The sequence below is a fragment of the Coenobita brevimanus genome, chromosome 60 (genome assembly GCF_032717465.1).
Source record: "Coenobita brevimanus isolate Jiangsu-jjx chromosome 60, ASM3271746v2, whole genome shotgun sequence".
In the NCBI taxonomy this organism is placed as follows: Eukaryota; Metazoa; Arthropoda; class Malacostraca; order Decapoda; family Coenobitidae; genus Coenobita; species Coenobita brevimanus.
In genome coordinates, this window is record NC_137013.1 from 26,441,036 (window position 1) to 26,463,463 (window position 22,428).

The following is a 22,428-nucleotide window of genomic DNA, read 5'->3' on the forward strand; positions in this document are numbered from 1 at the left end:
CATAACTTTACTTTTGTTTCCATTAACTTTCAGATTCCTCCTCCTACACACTGTCCCAGATTCATTCACCAAACTTTGCAACTCCCATTCATCTTCACTCAACAATACTGTATCATCAGCAAACAGCAACACCGGAATCTTCCAAATCTCACCCTCATTCATTAGAGCCATCCCCACCTCCACTGCCCTACCTTGCACCTCCTTTACAACCCCATCCATGTATATATTAAACAGCCATGGAGACATCACACAACCCTGTTTAAGTCCCACATTGAGATCAAAGAACTCAGCTCACCATCCACTCACACCTTAGCCCTAGCTCCGTCGTACATACTCTTCACAGCACTCAACAATTTCCCATCCACTCCATATATTCTTAATACCTTCCACATACCTTGCCTATCTATTCTGTCATAAGCTTTCTCCAAGCCCATGAAGGCAGCATACACTTTCCTTCCCTTCTCTAGATACTTCTCCACTAAACATCTTAGAACAAATATCTGATCTACACACCCTTTTCCCTTCCTAAATCCCCATTGTTCTTCTCCAACTAGCTCCTCTGTCATATGCCTAACCCTATCAATGAGTATTCTACCATATATTTTACCAGTCTCACTAAGAAGGCAAATACCCCTATGGTTACCACATACTTCTCTCTCCCCTTTTCCTTTGTATAAAGGAACATTTATACCTGATTTCCAGTCCTCTGGAACCCTTTCCTCTTCCCAAGCCATTCTACACAACTTCCATATCCACTCCACAACAATCTCACCCCCATACTTCAGCATTTCACCACACACTCCATCAATTCCTGGGGCCTTTCCCAACTTAATCTTCTTCATTGCTTCCACTACTTCCGACCTACTGATCTCTTCCTCCCTCCTCTCATCTCTTCTTCTCCCAGCCATTCCCCAACCACTTATACTCGCACTGCTCTCACTCTCTACATTCAACAAATCCTCAAAGTGCTCCTTCCATCTCCTCAATTTCTCTCTCTTCTCCACCAACAATCTATTATTCCCATCTTTCACTCCCCTACTATTTCCCCTTTCACACTGCCTTACTTTCTTTACCTCCTTCCAAAACAATTTCTTACTCTCCCTCCATTTCACACTCAGATTCCTCCCAAACTCTTCATCCACTTTCTTCTTACTCTCCTTCACCAGTCTCTTAACCTCCCTTCTCCTGTTCACATATACCTCTCTCTTCTCTCTCTCATCTTCTCCCCTACCTCTACTTCCTAACCATTCACTATATGCCTTCTTTTGTTCCACAGCTTGTTTCACCTCATCATTCCACCATGCTGTCCCTTGCACACCATTGCATCTCCTCCTCACTCCACAAACCGCCTCACACGCTGCGCCTATCTCTTCCATGAATATCTTACATACGTCTTCCACCCCTTCCATCTGCTCTAGCTCATACCTTCCCAATCTTTCTTCCACTATGCTCTTATACTCTGCCATTTTCTCACTATCTTGCAATTTCTCCACTCTTCTCACAGGAGCTGCTTCCTCCTGTCTTCCCCTTCGTCTCGTCAACCACTTTCTTTGCAGCTCTACCTTGGCCATCACTAAGTGATGGTCCGAGACTCCATTCCCCCACCCTCTCCACACTCTTACATCCAACACTTGTCTTCTCATTCGTTCATCCACACACACGTAGTCTATCATTGCCTTTCGTTCAACAAGTTCACCATCCATCCTCCTCATTACTCTCCATGTATACCGGTGGATCATCTTATGACGAAAGTAGGTGTTGGCTATTCCCAACCCCTTACAAGCACAGATGTCCACCAAAGAACTACCATTCCCATCTACTTCAGCTGGCACACCCCACAGACCAACCACTCTATCCACTCGTACATTCCCAACTTTGCCATTCATGTCTCCAATCAACAGCACTCTCCTGCTCCTCTGAAACTTGTCCATACATGCTTCTTCTCTCACTCAAAACTCGTCTTTTACTCTTGCCACTCTATCCTCTGTCGGGGCATACACACATACAATCGCCCACGCTTGTATACCTACTTTCATCCTCACCCATACAATCCTTGCACCCACTGTTCCAGACGCTCTTATATTCTCCTTCCACTTCTTGCTTATCATCAGACATACTCCCTCTCTTGCCCTCTCATTCTCATTGACTCCCGCACATATACCTAAACCATATTCCCATTCTCTCACCCTTTCACCAATCCATTTAGTTTCAGTCAATCCACATATATCCACTCTTGCATCCTCAAGCACCTGAACAATCTCTCTCTCTCTTTCACTTCATCAATCACTCATCTCACATTCCATGTTCCCACCCTAAGAATGTTCTTTGTCTGTTCCTTAGTCGTCAACGTATGGTCCGTCCGGGTCCGAGGCGCTTTATTCGCTTTTTTAGTTAGTTCTTTTTACGGGGTGTGGCACTAACCCACCACCAACCCTTTTAGTCGCCTCATACGACAAGCAGGGATACTGGGGGAGTATTCTTGAAACCCCACTACCCCCAGGGAACATACACTACTGCTATATCTCTCTTGCCATTCTCTCCAGTTTCTAAATTCATATTTATCACTTAAGCCCTGCCTTCTCCCATTTCCACGGTATCAACATTTATGTTGTTCTTCATTGCTACCATCACTCCTCCTCCCATTTTTTCTTTTCTGTCTCTTCTCCACAGTGTGTCTTTACCATCTTCCAAATGAACATCAATATCTTCTCTTTACTTAGTCTCTACAAAGCATATAACATCAGGTTCATGTACTCTCAAGAAATTGTCGATTTCTAGCATTTGCTGATATTAAACCATCAACATTAGTTGACAGTATGGATCAGTTGGGTCAAGGATTGTGTGGGTAAAGTTGAAAGTTAGAATACAAATGTGGGCGATTGTGTGTGTGTGTGTATGCGCCAACACAAGATCGTGCTAGAAGAGTGAGAGAAGAGTTCTGGACAAATGTAGAAGTGTTCATGGAAAAGTTTGGAAGGAATGAGAGAGTGTTTTTGATCGGTGATATGAATGGTAAAGTTGGGAATGTGAAGGTGGATGGAATAGTTGGTGAGTGGGGTGTGCCTGCTGAGATAGATGAGAATGGGAGTGCGTTAGTGGACATTTGTGCTGGGAGGGGGTTGGTGATAGCCAATACCCTCTTCAGGCATAAAATGATCCACAGGTATACATGGCGAGTGATGAGAAGGGTGGGTGGTGAACTGAATGAAAGGAAGACAATGATTGATTATGTGTGTGTGGATGAAAGGATGCGAAGATGTGTAATGGATGCAAGAGCTTATAGAGGTTGGGGGAGTGGACTTTCTGACCACTACTTGGTGGTGGCCAGAATTAGGATTCAAGTATGATGGAGGAGGAGAAGAAGGGAAAGACGAGAGGAAGGAGTAGTTGCAAGGAGAGTGGAAAGGTTACAAGAGGATGAGAAAAAGGCAGAGTATGAGAAAGAAGTGGAGGAACGATTGGGCAAATATGAATTGGAACAGATGGGATATGTGGAAGGTGTGTGTAGGACATTTACAGAAGAAATATGTGCAGCATGTGATGTGGTGTGTGGAAGGAAGAGAAGACAGAGGGGGGTGCAAGGAACAGCGCGGTGGACTGAAGAGGTGAGACAGGCTGTGGTACAAAAGAAGAAAGCATACAATGAATGGATGAGAAATAGGGGCGTGGAAGAAGTTGACAAGCGGAAGAGAGAGTTATATGTAGAAAGAAAGAGAGGTGAAAAGATTAGAAGGAGAGAGTAAGAAGAGAGTGGATGAGGAATTTGGAAGGAATTTGAGTGTAAAGTGGAGGGACTGTAAGAAAATGTTCTGGAAAGAGGTGAAAAGAGTAAGACAGGGTGGAACTGAAGTTAGCAGGGGAGTGAAAGATAAAAATGGTAGATTACTAGTGGAGAAAGGAGAAAAAGTGAGCAGATGGAGAGAACACTTTAAGGAATTGTTGAACATACAGGATGGAAGTAATGCGAGTATAAGTGGATGGGAAATGGCTGGGAGAAGGAGGGAGGTGAGAAGACAGGAAGAAATCAGTAGGATAGAAGTCGTGGAAGCAATGAAGAAAGTTAAATCGGGGAAAGCCCCAGGAATTGATGGAGTGTGTGGTGAAATGCTGAAGCATGGGGGAGAGACAGTAGTAGAATGGATGTGGAAGATATGCAGATTGGCCTGGGAGGAAGGTAGAGTCCCGGAGGATTGGAAGTCAGGTATAATTATTCCCTTGTACAAAGGAAAAGTGGAAAAAGAAGTGTGTGGTAATTATAGGGGCATCTGTCTTCTTAGTATAATAGGAAAAGTGTATGGTACGATACTTATTGACAGAGTTAGAGAAAGAACAGAGAAACTAGTTGGAGAAGAACAGGGAGGTTTTAGGAAGGGAAGAGGTTGTGTAGATCAGATATTCATTCTTAGATCTTTAGTGGAAAAGTTTCTAGAGAAGGGAAAGAAGTTGTATGCGGCTTTCATGGATTTGGAGAAAGCACATGACAGGGTGGATAGACAAGGATTGTGGAAAGTGTTAAGAATACATGGATTAGATGGGAAGTTGTTGAATGCTGTGAAGAGTATGTACGATGGTGCTAAGGCTGCAGTGCATGTGGATGGTGAACTAAGAGAATTTTTCTCTTTGAAAGTTGGGCTGAAACAGGGATGTGTCATGTCTTCATGGTTGTTCAATCTGTACATGGATGGGGTAATACAAGGTAGGGTACAAGGTAGGGTAGTGGATGTTGAAGTGGCCCTGGTGAGAAAGGATAGTGTCTGGAAACTCCCTGTACTGTTGTTTGCAGATGATACTGTGTTGTTGAGTGAAGATGAAGGGGAGCTGCAAGGCTTGGTGGATGAGTTTGGGAGAGTGTGTAAGAAACGGAATCTAAAGTTGAATGTAGGGAAGAGTAAAGTGATGGTCTTTGACAGAGGTGAAGTTAGTGAATGTACAGCGAGGTTGGATAGTGAGGAATTGGAAAATGTGAGTACGTTTAAGTACTTGGGTAGTGTGATGAGTAAGGATGGAGGTTTGGAGGGTGAAGTGCTTGAAAGGGTACAGCAAGGAAGAAAGGTTGCTGGTTCTTTGAAAGCAGTGATAAGAAACAGGGAAGTGAGCATGGAAGTGAAAAAGTTACTACATGACAGTATTGTGATACCAACTGTAACATATGGAAGTGAATCTTGGACGTTGTTGGAAGGACAGAAGTCAAGAGTGAGAGCAGTGGAAATGAGCTATTTAACCCCTTAACCGCGGGGCGTCACTTTTGTGATGCTTGGGAGCAAGAGATCATACCGCGGGGCGTCGCTTTTGTGATTCTGTGTTATTTTGAATTCACCTGGGCTTCCAAGTGGGGGCTTGTATCATCTATCAGTACTGCCAATGTCCAACACTTGTCAGCACTCCTAATCTCATCTGTACTCCCATCCATTGTTGACAATTTAGCCATTTCTCCCCGTTCTTGACTCCCCTCCCTACCCCCCTCCATTACCCAATCCTCTCGCCTGCCCGGCCGTGCTACGCTAAGCAAATCTTCCCTGGAATTTTTCACTGATTTCATCCATTGAAATAAGCCCTATGCCCTATTCTTATACCAAATAATATATACAAGAAAGAAATAAGGTAAGTGAGAGTGCCATACACCTGGAATTGGCTAATTATCACCTGACAACACCTCACGTGCACTCGTTCGCTAATTTTCGCTGTTTTTTTCCCCTTGAAATATGCCATATAATCTATTTTCGTAATAAATATACATATAAGGAGGGAAGGGAGAAGCCTAAGTGATATTTACATTCACCTGGAACTACCTAATTTATAATGTATTGTCTAGATTTCCTGCCAATCATTTCAGTGAAATACATAGCTGTTTCAAGAGCTACGTTGGTAGTACTGAATATCCCCTAAGTAGGCCTCTACCCGGGCCGGCCCTCCGTTATCAGTTCTCTCTCATCTTCCGAAGAGGAGGTACGGCTCATCCTCTTGCTGACTTCAGGGCCTTTTTCACCCCCATGCAAAGGGCCCTGTGACCTTTACCCCCTACTAAACCTCGTGTGGAAAGAGGTAAAGGGCTGACAATTGATAAAAGAGTGACTACGATCTTTCTATTGAGTAAAACAGTGCAAGTGGAATTGTAAATAATGTGTAAATAATGTGTAAACAGCAAGGGAAAGTAATGAATGTAAATATACGTGAACAATGGAAAATAGTTTTATAAGTTACTTCAAGTGACAGTGCATAACACAGTGTAAATAAAATAGAAATGTAAATAACGTAAATAAAATAGAGAACGTAAATAGAAATGTAAATGAGTAGTATTATAAGAATACGGGTATATACCCTAGCAGTAATGAAAGTAAAGGCTTCACTATAGCATGTCTGAATACTATGAGTTATGAGAGTGAAGATGAAAGTGACATTTACTCTCAATGCTAGTATACAGGACGAGAAAGTGAATGCTACGTATTTTACTGAAAGAAATTGAATCCCTACAGTGACAATAAACTAATACTACTGGAGGAAACTTATGGATAAAAACTGTAGATATATATAAGAGTTATATAGTAATAGAAATATAAAGTGTGAGGGGTTTTATGAATAATAAATGACAGAGTACCAAGAGCAAACTAGCGCAAGTGCGGCAGTCAGACGCGCTCATAATTTTCATTGCTTTCACAGTGGGTTTTTTTTTTGGAGTATGGATCCCAAACTACTTGAAAATCATAGAGCAGTGTTTATAGTGTTAATATCTGGCTGTGGTAATCATATTACGGGTTGTCGGGAAGTGTAAAGTGGAGACTTCGTTACCCAACTTCAGAGGTCTCCACAAGTCCTACGGTAACTGACGAAGGCTCAACAAACATTCCAGGAGAAAGCTGAAGGTATGTGCCATAAGCATATATAATTTTAATATTCTAGGACTAATAACTGATTTTTGGCAAATATTTTTTGAGAGTCTGTCGGAGCCCGAATAACCCCGCGGCACACGCAAAACATCGGTAAACATGCCAGCGGTGTAGGGGTTAAGAGGAGCCTGTGGAGTCACATGGAGAGACAGGCTGACGAATGAGGATATAAAGGAGCGTTGTGGTGTGGATGTGATAGGAAGCGTTATGAGGAACACACTGAGGTGGTTTGGCCATGTGGAGAGGATGGAGGGTGAAAGACTGACGAAGAGAGTGTATGTGAGTGAGGTGGAGGGGGGAAGAGGGAGGGGGAGGCCGAGGATGAGATGGAGGGATGGGGTGGAGAGGTATATGAGAGAGGGGGGTGTGAGTTGGGAGCAGGGCAGTGAAATGGCGGGGGACTGGGTGAACTGGAGGCGATTTGTTTGTGGCCACCCCAAACGGGATTGAGGCGTCTGGCAATAGATAGATAGAACATTAGTATAAGCCACCTTCAAATTATTTTTGCTGTTTTTTATACCCTCTTCTCTCCTTCACTCCGTCAGTACCACTTCCTTAATTTCTGATCCATGACTCTCCAATAAAACACTGTCTTCTCTTCCTCCGGTCTCTGTTCATTTTTTACCTTTGCTTCCTTTACTAACTCCTTTATTTTAGCTCTTTCTTCCTCATTTGCATCTCTCCATATGCAAACATTTTTTAACTCTTCCTTGTCTGATAAATTCCATGTTCTATTGATGATTTCATTTACTGTTGCCTGGGACTTAAACTTTACCTTCAATGGCCTCGTCCCTCCTTCCTCATACTTTCCTAACCTAAACACTTCTTCAATCTCTTCTTGAGCTTCGTTGTTTTCCTCCATAAATACTGATATTACTTCCTTAACCTTACTCAGTTCTTCTCTTTCTCTTTCTGATATTACTGTCATAGGTTTTTCTTTTACTCAAGAAATTATTACTCATTTTTTCTTATCTGCTACGTCCCTGACTAAAGATTCTCTGCTTCTCAGTACCCCTCTGGAAGAGGGGAAAATGCCTCAAGAATGGAAGAGGACAAATGTGGTACCAATTAATAAGGGAGGAAACAGGGAAGAACCCCTGAATTATAGACCAGTGTCCCTAACCAGCATGGTTGCAAAATTGTGCAAGAGAATTCTGAGAGATAGATGGATAAAATATCTGGAAGAGATAAATATTTTGGCTGAAAGTCAGTTTGGATTCAGAAGTGGAAGGTCATGTGTTTCCAACTTGTTGAGCTTTTACTCAAGAGCGACTGCCGTGCTACAGGAGAGAGACGGTTGGGTGGACTGTGTGTATCTAGCTTTGGAGATGGCCTTCGACAAGGTAACCCATAAGAGACTATATTAAAACCTCAATATAACAGACTTCAGTGGTCCGGAATTTGCTTTTATCGGACTCTTGAAGCTACTGGACTAAATTCCAATGTATTGGAAAAAGTCTGATAAAGCCTGAAGCAGTTCGGACTGCCTGACCACTTCAGCTATGTTCACCACAATAAGGTAAATAAAAGACATGTTTATTAGTGTACAGCACAGTATTATTATACCATTTGATTAATGTAGTGAAGTTATAACAGTACAATACTGCAATGGTAGCCAAAACAGTTTAAAAACCTTCATGCAATCTGGACTAATGTCTGATATTTCGGAAAAAGTCCGGATTAGCAGGGGGAAGTCCGGATGTCGCTTCTATCGGAATTTTGCATTTTTCGGAATGGTTTGGGCCCCAATTAGTCCGTTATAGCGAGGTCTTACTGTAATGTGGACACTAGAGCATATAGGAGGACTGAAGGGAAACCTCCTGGAATGGATGAGAGACTTTTTGAGAGACAGACAAATGAGGACAGTAATAAAGAACAGGATGTCTGGATGGATGGAAGTAACAAGTGGGGTCCCACAGGGCTCGGTATTGGCGCCAGTAATGTTCCTGATTTACATAAATGATATGGTAGATGGAGTGAACAGTTATGCAAGTCTGTTTGCTGATGATGCAAAGATCTTGAGGAAGGTAGAGGTTGAGGAGGATTGTAAAATGCTGCAGGAGGATCTGGATAGGATACATGATTGGAGCCAGATGTGGGAAATGAAATTTAATGCAAAGAAATGTAAAATATTGGAAATGGGTAAAAGTACAGTACCATGAGACCATCACTGAATTATTTGATGGATAATGAACCAATCACAAAAGCGAGAGAAGAGAAAGATTTGGGAGTGCTTGTCTAGGATAGTTTGTCCCCTGAAAAACATATTAACAAGTCAGTTAGAGAGATGTATAAACTCATGACTAATATAAAAGTAGCATTTCATTATATGGATGAGTAGTTGATGAAAAAATTGACAGTGGCCATGATCTGTCCCAGGTTAGAATATGCAGCAGTAGTGTGGTCCCGACACAAAAAGAAAGATATAAACAAGACTGAGAGAATACAAAGAACAGTAACCAAGATGGTCCCTAGTCTGGCAGATCTGTCATACAGAAAGAGGCTGGAAAAGCTGGATTTGCCTTCCTTAGAGGACAGGAGAAAGATGGGCAACATGATTGCAGTGTTCAGGACCATGATGGGAGTAGATAAAACTGACAGAGAAGATCTGTTTGTATGGGATATGAGAGTAACAATAGGACACGGAATGAAATTGAAAAAGCCAAGCTGCTTGAAGGATATCAAGAAATATAGTTTTCCTCAGAGATGTATAGACCTGTGGAATAGCCTGGACAAAGTGATTGTCCAGTCTAAAAAAATTAAACAAGCTTAAAGCTAAATTTGACTTATTGAGAAACAGAGACGGGACCCCACGAGCGTAGCTCATTTCCTGTACATCACAATTAGGTAAATACAATTAGGTAAATGCACACACACACACACATTCACAGACATGCACGCACACAAGCGCAGGCAAGCACCCAATGCATGATGTTAACGTTTTTGTTTTACTGTCAACGTCATAATGCATTAATTTCCTGCTACAGCATGTTATTAGTTATATTATATACTTTTTACATATCCTAGTGCTCTATGTTTGTGTATTAGTAATGTGACTCTGAGTGCAAAGTATGAGATCAGCTTGAGATGTAACTGTCAGTTAAGAATGATGGGTGGGGGGCTGGGTTGGGTAGGAGTATGGGGGAGAGTTGGGAGCTGGGGTAGAGGCAGGTGGAGCTCGTTTTGCCCTCCCCTCCCATCTTCCCTGGGTATATAGGGGTATGAAGGGGGCACCCCTGAACAGAAATTTGTGATCGTGAATGTACATGATCGTTAAATAATAACTTAAAATGATTAGGGTTATTGTTTTACTCACCAGAAATGCATAGAAGTGTAGATGAATAGTTGCAGGTAGGTACATCCAAGTCCAAAAGCAAGTACAAGCCAGATAAATCCTCAGATAAAGCCCCAAAAAATTTTTAAAAGGCCCAGAAAAATTAGAAAATTTTTGCCTTGAAAAATTCAGAAGTAACCTTTCTAATATCCAGATGCCCAATAACAGGACATTTTGGGTCTGGGCCTTTGGAACCCAAAAATGGCCAAAAAACGTAAATAATCCCCCCCCCCATTTTTTTTTTTTTTTTCCCCCCCCACTCATAATTTGACCTTGTGCACGGTGCTGAACAGCTGTACTGTGTTTACCCGCGGTCCCTTCCTTCCTCCCCTCCCCAGTTACTGCCTAACTACCATCCTGACTAGATGCTCATCGCAATGGATGCTGCATGTGCTTGTTTTTGTGAATAAACAGTGAACAAACTGCAATACCTCGCCACCAGACCACATGGGAATTTACAGTGTTGTGCAGTGTTAATAAATTAGAATTTAGTGTGCAAAGGATTAAGCGCGGAGTGCAAACTGGCGGTTGAAACTGGCGTAGCACAATTAAGAACAGAATGTGCAGTGTTAAACAATTATAACTCACAGTGCAAAGAATTAAGTGCAGCACAACACTGGATTACTGTAGGTGCTTCAAGAGCATTTTCACCACTGCCAGAGCCTTAGAGGAGGCAGGTTAATCTTCGTAACGGCCACAGACGTGCTGTAAGTACCCTGTACACTGCTAAATATTTTCCATACTCACTTCTAATTCCTCATTCTCTGGTTCCTTTTCATTTATTTCATGCTTTATGTCCCTTATTTGTGTCAATAGGGTCTTAAATAGGTGCTATGCATGTCTGGTAGGGAGTTATTTAGATGGCTTTCAGAGTTAGGCTGGGTTAGGGTCCATAAGTACCAGTCCAGGGGGCAGGGTCCCAGTATCCGGACAAATCCACTTCTGGACATGCCTTTGGCTGCATTACATCGGATATCGGGAAGATTACTGTATTGGGATTTTAAGATTACTGGTGGTTGGATTGGAGGAATTTTACTGTATATATTTTACCTTTACTGTTGATAACTAATGATCCATCCATCATTCAATCCTATGTTTCCCCATGAGAAGCGTAGGAGCCTGTGGCTAGGCAAGTTGGTCCTGATGTTTACGATGAGAGTGACCAGCCTCACTCATCCCTGCATGACATCACATGAGCAATAAACCCCAATCACCCCTTGGAGATACCCCTACACAGGCTCAATCTGACTGGAGTGCCTTAATTACCCACTAAACCACCAGGCGCCATAATCTGGTTATATGGATGCCACCCAACGTAGTGAATGGTTTCCTGGTATACAGGAAACCATTTGCCCTGTCACTCAGTGTAGTCACCCATAGGCAGAAAGAAGAGGAAAGGGTTAAGGATAGAAAGACAGAAGAGGGAGTGTAATGTCATCTGTGGGCAGAAGGAAGAGGAAAGAATGAAGGAAAGAAAGACAGCAGAGGAAGGAAGACAGGAAAATGCAGATATTGAGTAAATGGATGGTGGGCGCCCCTACCTATCACCTATACTTTCAAAAATGGTTTCACCCTACATTTTTTTTTTTTTTAATGTGAGCACCGAAAGTGATTTATGGTGAAAAATGCGTGATGCTGGGCAGCAATTATTCACGTGCTGATTAGGTTAGTTTTTTTTGCTTGCTTGGTATTGGGGTCTTTCACAAGGCTTAGTGGTAATCCTTGGTGGTTAAAATTATGGGGAGCAGTAGGAGACAAAACTAGTCAGGTAAGGTAGGTTAGGATGCACTGATGTGTCCAGTCAGCAAGATCGCATGTAAACACACTGTCTTAGGTGTCTTAAGGCATACATATTTGTAATAACCTATCTTAATACATATTTGTAATAACCTATCTTTAAATGTTTATAATTATGGGGCTTGTAGAACCTAACTCCCTATTTTACATGTAAATATATGTCATGTTTAAGTGTGGAATTGATTTTGCACAAGGTTCTGCATAACCTATGTCATGTGGTATGAAGACTGTACTGTAATAAATGTATTGAAAAAGTTCCTTCTAATACATTCTCCTCATATAATACTATCTTTATAGCCTTACCTAAACCAAAGTCAACTGTTGCATACACTTCCGGGATCTTGCCGCAGCGTAGGTTGTGTGAGCCAGAGGAGTCGACAGTGAAAAGCACGACTGAAGGTCCCAGGTAGTGCCGGAACTGGTCGCGGAGATGGGCGGTGTACTGAAAGTCACATGGCCCACCACCATACTCATTCTCAACCTGATTATGACAAAAACAGACTTGAGAGGTGGGCTACATGGTATCTGTATTGTGGATGCTTTTATTAAGCCACAAAGACTCCTGGTAGTGAAACGATTACTGATGGCTCTATTTAACCTCAGGACAGAAAAGTCTCACATGACACATGGCATTTCAGCCCATAAAAGTCTCACATGACAAATGACTTCCTCCGGCTGAAAGGGTTCTTCTTTTCAGTGTTTTGATACCATCTGTATTTATGACTTTGTTTTTTATTCTGCTACGAGATCTCTTATAGCAAATGAGTTAATGAACGTTGTTTCTAACATCTTTACTACTCAATGACTCTCCTGAGTTTATTAAAATTATCTACTGGTAACAAGAATAAAATATAAAAGATTACCTTGTACACAAGAAATTAAATGTTCTAAACTAAAGTAGCCTTGGTCCCCAGCATCTCACAGGGTAGGATGGGATTGGCCGTTAGCACTTTATTTTAACCTCTTCCACGTGTTGATGACTTTTCAATTTTATTTTTGCTACCTATGAATGACTATTATGCTAAAGAGAAACTTTTATACCTGGAAGAGTTACATACAGCTGACATTAACCACTTCCATCCTTGTGGTCTTTTCAAAGATGGATAAAATTATATAAAACCAGCAGGGAAAAAGAACGGCATTCATTCAGTCACCATCACCATAACTTTCTATCAATCCTTCATCATTATCACCTTTCCTTCATTCATCTATTATTGTTGCAGCCTTTTTCTCAATCCTCCATCACCTCCACTTTACTTTCATTCATCCATCATTAACATCATCATATTTCCTCTCACCTGTACAGAGATGATAGGACCACCATTCTCATACAGCAGGGGTCGTATCCTTGGCAGCAAAACCGAGAGCCATGTGTCCACGTGCTTCAAGAACACTGCAGGAGGAACAAGTAGTGTGTAAGGATGCACTGCAGCTACTCTAAAGCCTGGGTATAGTCAGTCCTCGCTTTTAAATCTACAGTTGCTACTTTCATCCTTTGAGTCTCATGATATTTTTTGTTTAATTTTTGCTAACCCTGGAGAATTTTTATTCAGTTTTTGAGAGACATCTAGTAGTACAGCTGTTAATGCAAGCTGCATCAAACCTCTCCAACTGTAAAAGTTTCTGAGACAGAATAAAATTGTCAGATGGTAGAAAAAATAACATATGTGTTCAGTGTACTGCACTGTTGCTAATGATTTTATTCAATTGGAGACTTTTCAAACTGGTTTGGATAATGATAGCCTTAACCCATTATGAGTGTGACTTATCAGTTATAAGACCATATAGGACAGCATATTTTCGGAAAAAAAAACCATCAAGGAATAAGCCCAAACATGCATAAATCGATGAAAATGGATGAAAAACAACGGTAAGAGGTGTTATGTAGTACTGTAATGTCTCTGCTGGCTTGTAGAAGGTCGAGGGGAAGAGTGTGGGACGAGCACGGGCAGGCAGCTTATCACCAGGCGCGCCTGGGGCAAGGCTAGAGGACTCTTCGCTCATTTTCTTTTTCTTCACCACTGAACACTAAGTTTATCATTTATGCATTCTTTACACTCTTCAGTGTCTTCAAAATCGTATTATGTATATGTTTTCTATTTTACTTGAACACTTACAACAATAAAACTCTTTTACTTAAATAATTATAACACTACAATTTATGTACGTATATTCTATTTTGCTTGCTTCAAGGCTTGGGTGGGTAGAGGACAGGACAGTAGGTAACAAGGATGCAATATCACCCAATTTCAACAATAAATTAGGACAGAAAATGGCCAGACACTAAGTAACGACGCACGCCTCCTCACTCAGGGATGTTATGTAAAGTTGCTTGCCTGTTAGGGGTTAATAAACCCCCTTTGTACATGAGGCCCTGCCTAAGTAACTAATCTGGATGCAGCCAGAATAATCTAAAAATTACATCACCCAGACTGAAGGAACTAAAGCCGGAGTCATATGAGCAATTATTCTGGCAATTTTATATTGTTGGTATTCTCCTGGTAACTTTTAACAATACGAATCCAGGAGATATCCCTGCATTGCTCATTCTTGCTATCAGATAATTATTTTCAACTTACGAATGGCATCTCGTAATGAAGAGGTTTATTAAGGCATATTATTAACCAGCCGATTGTGTGTGTGTATGCGCCATCGCAAGACTGTGCAAGCAGAGTGAGAGAAGAATTCTGGACAAATGTGGAAGTGTGCATGGAAACGTTTCAAAGGAATGAGAGTGTGTTTTTGACTGGCAATATGAATTGTAAAGTAAGGAATGTAATGGTGGATGAAGTAGTTGGTCAGTGCGGTGTGCCTGCTGGGATAGATGAGATTGGCAGTGCTTTAGTGGACTTTTGTGCCAGGCAGGGGTTGGTGGTAACCAATACCCTCTTCAGGCACAAAATGATCCACATGTATACATGGCAAGTGATGAGATGGATGGATGGTGAACCGAATGAAAGGAAGGCAATGGCTGATTATGTGTGTGTGGATGCAAGGATGTAAAGACGTGTAATGGATGCAAAAGCATATAGAGGTTGGGGGAGTGGACTTTTTTGGTGGTGGTCAGAATCAAGGTCCAAGTAAAATGGAGAAACAGAAGAAGGGAAGGACAGGAGGAAGGAGTATATACAAGGAGAGTGGAAAGGTTACAAGAGGATAAGAAAGAGGCAGAATATGAGAGAGAAGTGGAGGAAAGATTGGGTAAATATGAATTGGAGCAGATGGGGGACGTGGAAGGTGTGTGCAAGATATTCACAGAAGAAATATGTGCAGCTTGTGGGGTGGTGCGTGGGGTGCTGCAAAGAACAGCATGGTGGAATGAAAAGGTAAGACAGGCTGTGACACAAAAGAAAAAAGCATATAGTGACTGGACGAGAAATAGGGGCGTGGCAGAAGTTGACAGACGGAAGAGAGAGTTATATACAGAAAGGAATAGAGGTGAAAAGATTAGTAAGAGAGATTAAGAAGAGAGTGGATGTGGAATTTGGAAGGAGTTTGAGTGTCAAGCGGAGGGAATGTAAGAAAATGTTCTGGAAAGAGGTAAACAGAGTCAGACAGGGTGACAATAAAGTGAGTAGGGGAGTGAAAAATACAAATTCAGGAGGGAGAAAAAGTGAGCTGATGGAGAGAACACTTTAATGAATTGTTGAACATAAAGAATGAAAGTACTGCAAGTATAAGTGGCTGGGGAATGGCTGGGAGGAGGGAGGTGAGAAGACATGAAGAAATCAGAGGGATGGAAGTTGTGGAAGCAGTAAAGAAAGTCAAAATGGGGAAAGCCCCAGGAACTGATGGAGTGTGTGGTGAAATGCTGAAGCATGGGGGAGAGATAGTAGTAGAATGGACGTGGAAGATGTGCAAACTGGCTTGGCCTGGGAGGAAGGCAGAGTCCCAGAGGATTGGAAGTCAGGTATAATTATTTCCTTGTACAAGGGGAAAGGGGAAAAAGAAGTATGTGGTAATCATACGGGCATCTGTCTTCTTAGTGTAACAGGAAAAGTATATGGTACGATACTTACTGACAGGGTTAGGGAAATAACAGAGGAGTTAGTTGGGGAAGAACAGGGAGGCTTTAAGAAGGGAAGAGGTTGTGTAAATCAGATATTCATTCTTAGATCTTTAGTGGAAAAGTTTCTAGTGAAGGGAAAGAAGTTGTATGTGCCTTCATGGATTTGGAGAGAGCATATGACAGGGTGGATAGACAAGGACTGTGGAAGGTATTAAGAATATATGGAGCAGATGTGAAGTTGTTGAATGCTGTGAAGAGTATGTATGAGGGTGCTAAGGCTGCAGTGCATGTGGATAGTGAACTGAGTGAGTTTTTCTATTTGAAAGTTGGGTTGAAGCAGGGATGTGTCATGTCTCTATGGTTGTTCAATCTGTATATGGATGGGGTTATTAAAGAGATACAAGGTAGGGTAGTGGATGTTGGAGTGACCCTAATGAAAGAGGGCAGTGTTTGGAAATTCCCTGTACTGTTGTTTGCAGATGATACTGTGTTGTTGAGTGAAGACGAAGGGGAGCTGCAAGGCTTGGTGGATGAGTTTGGGAGAGTGTGTAAGAAATGGAATCTAAAGGTGAATGTAGGGAAGAGTAAAGTTATGGTCTTTGAGAGAGGTGAAGTCAGTGAATGTACAGTGAGTTTGGATGATGAGGAAATGGAAAATGTGAGTACGTTTAAGTACTTGGGTAGTGTGATGAGTAAGGATGGAAGTTTGGAGGATGAAGTGCTTGAAAGGGTACAACAAGGTAGAACGGTTGTTTGTTCCTTGAAGGCAGTGATAAGAACTAGGGAAGTGAGAATGGAAGTGAAAAAGTTATTACATGACGGTATTGTGATACCAACTCTAACGTATGGAAGTGAAGCTTGGACATTGCTGGAGGGACACAAGTCAAGAGTGAGAGCAGTGGAAATGGGTTATCTGAGAGGAGCCTGTGAAGTCACATGGAGAGACAGAGTGACAAATGAAGATGTGAAGGAACATTGTGGTGTGGATGTGGATGTGACGGGAAGCGTTAGGAGAAACATACTGAGGTTGTTTGGCCATGTGGAAAGGATGGGGAGTGAAAGACTGATAAGGAGAGTGTATGTGAGTGAGGTGGAGGGGGAGAGAGGGAGGGGAAGGCCAAGGATGAGATGGAGGGATGGAGTGGAGAGGTATACGAGAGAGGGGTGTGTGAACTGGGAGCCGGTCAGTGAAATGGCGTGGGACAGGGTGACATGGAGGCGATTTGCTTGTGGCCACCCCATATAAGGGATTAAGGCATCTAGCAATAGATAGATTAACCAGCCCACTTCAAACATCCACCCTTACCCAAGTAATATTATTAACTGATGGCAACCATAAAATAAAAATGGCATCTCCAGGGTAACTGGATTAAAGAAATACTGCCATATGTGCCTTTACAGCCGGTTGCCTGGAAAGTGATCTGCAACCCCCCAAAAGGTCATCAACTAGGCTGATGTGCCCAGAAAAATGCTGCCAGAAAATCTCTCATGTGATATTGCCTTCAACCCTTGAATACTGGGGAGATTCTTTTTAGTAACTTCCTGCTGCTACCAGATTTTATTTGACTTTTGAAATACCTCATGTAATGAATGGGTCTATTAAGGCTACAGCTAACTCTTTAGTTAAAAGAACCTACCATAAACTGAATAAAATCATCTGTTAACACCAACTATAAAATAAAAATTATGTTACAAAGATTCTATGGGTTAGGATGTGCCACAGCACCTCTGACACTTGGGAGTATACATGCCAGTATACATTCAGTTGGAATATCTGTACATGGAAAATTTAAAACTATACAATACAATTCATCCAGTAAATAATACTGAAAAAGGAAGTATGAAATAAAACTTTATATTATACATAATACAGTCAGCCCTCCTTTAACCCCCTTCAGCCTAAGGACATATTTTTCTTCATAGTCTTCTTATTTCTTGACATTTATTCAGACTGGGAAAGACCTATTGAACTGGAGGAGTTAGATTTAGCCTAAGTCAACCTTTTTATTAATATGGGGCTCTCCTTGGCTTAAAAAAATCAATCATTTCCTGTGGCACCCCACGGGATGCATAGGGTCTCAATGAACTCTCTCCACCAATATTTGTCTCTTGCCATCTCCTTCAGGTCCCACCAACACTCCTCTCCTGCTTCTTTTTTCATTGTCCTCAACCAGGTTTCCCTCGGCCTACCTCTACCTCTTCTTCCTCTAGCAATCCACTCTGGCACATCCTGTATTAAACAACCTTCTTTTCTGTATATGTGCCCCAGCCACTTCCAGCGAGACAGTCTCACATATTCATTAACTGGTTCCACTCTCGTAATATCCCTTACTCTTTCACTTGTAACTCTGTCTTGCCACTTTACCCCAAGAATCCTTCTCAATATTTTATTCTCAAATCCTAAAACTTTCTGATCTGTTGCAATTGTACTGTACCATGACTCATGACCGTAAATTAAAATGGGTCTAACCATGGACTTGTAAATTTTCACTTTAGTATGTACCGAAAGCATATTATTATTCCAAACAGATTTCAACATTCCAACAGCTCGCCAAGCCTGTCTAATCCTCTCCTCAATTTCATTGTTTAATGATCCATTAGATGATACAATCGTTCCCAGATATTTAAAGTTTTCTACATTCTTCACCACATTATTCCCAATTACACAATCGATTGGGTTCTCCACGTTCATATTAATAATTTCAGTCTTTCCACAATTTATTACCAATCCCACTTTTTCTCCTTCCTCCACCAGACAATCGAGCACCCTCTGCATCTCGTAAATACTTCCGCAAATCAGTACAATATCATCAGCATAGTCCAAATCCATCAGCTTCTTATTTTCTTTCCAGTTAATTCCTGCACCTGTTCTCCTTACAACCTTTTTCATAACATAATCCATAACCAAACAAACAACAATGGCGAAAGAACTCCTCCTTGAATCACTCCTGACCTAACTTGAAATGGATCACTCAAAGAACCACCCACCATTACCTTACAAAAAGTACCTTCATGCAGGCTTCTAATAATATTTACAAACTTTTCTGGTATACCATAGAATCTCATAATTTTCAACATAGCTCCACGTGAAACACTATCAAACGCCTTTTCAAAATCCACAAAACACGTTAAGTGGCATTTTCATCTCATTAGCTTGTTGCATTAGATGCCTTACAATAAAAATCTGATCATTACAACCTCGACCCTTTCTAAATCCCGCTTGTTCTTCTCTTAAAATTTTATCAATTACTGGCTCTATTCTGTTCAACAAGATTTTGGAAAAGACTTTTGCAACTACAGGTGTCAAAGTTATCCCCCTCCAATTGCCACACACACTTAAATCTCCCTTTTTTGGTATTTTTATAATCACTCCATTTTTCCACTCTTCTGGAATTCCACCATTATCCCAAGCCACATTAAAAAGTTTCAAAAGCGCATTCATCAACTCGTCATTTTCCACCTTAAGCATTTCAGGGAATATTCCATCCTCACCTGGAGCCTTAAAATTCTTTAACTCCTTTATAGATTTTGCTACCTCTTCCAAAGTTATATCCCCTGTTTCTATCTGCAAATCTCTCTCGGCTGGCAAAATGTCCTCTTCAGCTGGGATTGGTCTATTTAGAACAGATTCAAAGTGCTCTTTCCATCTTCCTTTTATATCCAAATCTTTAGTCATCAAATTACCATTTCTATCTCGTACAAGTATTTCCTTCCTTCTCTTTTCAGTCCCAGTTAACTCCTTTATGGCCTGATACGCTGCTCTTGTGCTCTGACCGTCATTTTTACTTAATTTAATTTCTGTCTCTGTCGCCTTTTCATCATATAGTCTCGTCTTATCACGTCTAACGAGTCTTTTTACTTCAGAATGTAAACTCCAATACTTTGCTCTAAGTACTTCAACTACCTGGCCATCAACATGTTGTTCTTCACTTCTTAACTTAGCCTCTTTCCTTTTCTGAATTACATTCCATGTTTCATCTGACATCCACTTTTTCCTTCTCGCTTTTCCCTTTTTCTTAATAGTAACCTTAGCACTCTCATGCAAAACCTCTTTTACCTCTCTCCACATTTGATTAATATCATTGTCTTCAGATTCCATCAAAGTCTGCAGGACTAGAAACTTGTTTCTACATTCGCACCGAAACTTTTCCCTCGTGCTCTCATCACTTCTCAGCTCATCAAAATCATAATTATTACCTCCTGTACAATTACCATTAACGTTTCTCTTAAGTTTTATTTTAATCTTTGACACAATAAGTTGATGATCACTACCTATATCTGCCCCCCTCCTTACGCAAACATCTTGCAAATAACTTCTATGCCTTCTGCTAATTGCAATGTGGTCAATCTGGTTACAATATTTACCACATGTTGAAATCCAAGTAGTCTTATGTATTTTTCTATGCTCAAAGATAGTTCCACCAATTATAAGGTCATCGGCAAAAAAAAAAAAAAAAAAAAAAAGGCTGCAAAGACAAACATTATAGTATGTTCTATGATTCAAAGGGTTAATATTTAGGAAGTATGTAGACACAATGCTACTTTAACTCCTAAAGTACTATGACTGACGATCATCAGTTTGCAAGTTTGTCACGTAGGGTCCTATGACTGACGATCGTAGGTCTGTCAAAAACTGCTGAGCACTAAGCCAGCCCCTTCTATGATGTAAATGGTTCCAAATGAATAAGAACTAAGGGATGTGATGGTGGGAATGAAGATCCCACCCCCTCACCAGGGGACCGCCCCCCCAGCCACTTCTCCACCTACCTCTGGCTGATTGGATACAGCCCTCTCTGTCCCCTCCCACCCAAATTTCTCACCAATACCACATCTGCATCATGTGGAGGGTGTTTCATGCCCACTCATCCCCCCCATGACCCTCCTCCACCCCCTTTTATATCAAATAACACAGCAATTTCCCTGCTATGATCGCTTTGTGCGTTATTCTCCCACCATAATACCCCCACCCCACCTCCCCAGCACTGGGGGTGTCTCATCCCCCCCCTCAACCCCACCAGAGACCCCCCACCCCATCTCCACCTCCTTCCCTCCCTATCTTTTGTCCAAATATGACACGGTAATTTCCTTGCCTATATCTGTCTACTCTCACCATGTTTTTTTTTTAACTCATATACTCATGCTGACCCCTGCACCTAGCTTCATCAGTGGAAACATATTTTACATTGATTTAATTGATTTTGGTAAGGTTCTCTTCCGAAAATTAGTTTACTGCTGAATTTTTTTAGTTTGGATTTTATTGGAAGGAATTTGAGTATAAAGTGGAGGGACTGTAAGAAAATGTTTTGGAAAGAGGTGAAGAGAGTAAGACAAGGTGGAAGTGAGATTAGCAGGGAAGTGAAAGATAAAAATAGTAGATTACTAGCGGAGAAGGGTCAAAAAGTGAGCAGATGGAGAGAACACTTTAAGGAATTGTTGAACATACAGGATGGAAGTAATGCGAGTATAAGTGGCTGAGGAATGGCTGGGAGAAGGAGGGAGGTGAGAAGACAGGAAGAAATCAGTAGGATAAAAGTTGTGGAAGCAATGAAGAAAGTTAAATTGGGGAAGGCCCCAGGAACTGATGGAGTGTGTGGTGAAATGCTGAAGCATGGGGGAGAGATAGTAGTAGAATGGATGTGGAAGATGTGTAGATTGGCCTGGAAGGATGGTAGAGTCCTGGAGGATTGGAAGTCAGGTATAATTATTCCCTTGTACAAAGGAAAAGGGGAAAAAGAAGTGTGTGGTAATCATTGGGGCATTTGTCTTCTTAGTATAATAGGAACAGTGTATGGTAGGATACTTATTGACAGAGCTAGAGAAAGAACAGTGGAATCAGTTGGAGAAGAACAGGGAGGCTTTAGGAAGGGAAGAGGTTGTGTAGATCAGATATTCATTTTTAGATCTTTAGTGGAAAAGTTTCTAGAGAAGGGAAAGAAGTTGTATGTGGCTTTCATGGATTTGGAGAAAGCATATGACAGGGTGGATAGACAAGGATTGTGGAAAGTATTAAGAATATATGGAGTAGATGTGAAGTTGTTGAATGCTGTGAAGAGTATGTATGATGGTGCTAAGGCTGCAGTGCGTGTGGATGGTGAAAAAAGTGAATTTTTCTCTTTGAAGGTTGGGTTGAAACAGGGATGTGTCATGTCTCTATGGTTGTTCAATCTGCACATGGATGGGGTAATAAAAGAGGTACAAGGTAGGGTAGTGGATGTTGGAGTGGCCCTGGTGAGAGAGGATAGTGTTTGGAAACTCCCTGTACTGTTGTTTGCAGATGATACTGTGTTGTTGAGTGAAGACGAAGGGGAGCTGCAAGGCTTGGTGGATGAGTTTGGGAGAGTGTGTAAGAAACGGAATCTAAAGGTGAATGTAGGGAAGAGTAGAGTGATGGTCTTTGAGAGAGG

At 41.5% G+C, this 22,428-nt stretch overlaps 2 protein-coding genes across 2 annotated transcripts in view; one reads left to right on the top strand and one right to left on the bottom strand.

Moving 5' to 3' along the window:
- Window positions 1–22,428, top strand: part of LOC145403013 (uncharacterized) — a 763,478-nt gene that overhangs the window by 394,013 nt on the left and 347,037 nt on the right. The gene's annotated exons all lie outside the window — the stretch shown is intronic.
- LOC145403065 (beta-galactosidase-like) overlaps window positions 1–22,428 on the bottom strand; it is a 238,283-nt gene that overhangs the window by 158,096 nt on the left and 57,759 nt on the right. Inside the window, exons 4-5 of the mRNA XM_080274904.1 lie at window positions 13,314–13,408; window positions 12,319–12,496 (exon numbers count right to left, since the gene is read on the bottom strand). Coding sequence (XP_080131030.1) covers window positions 12,319–12,496; window positions 13,314–13,408 — 273 coding nt within the window. The remainder of the gene's footprint in view (window positions 1–12,318; window positions 12,497–13,313; window positions 13,409–22,428) is intronic.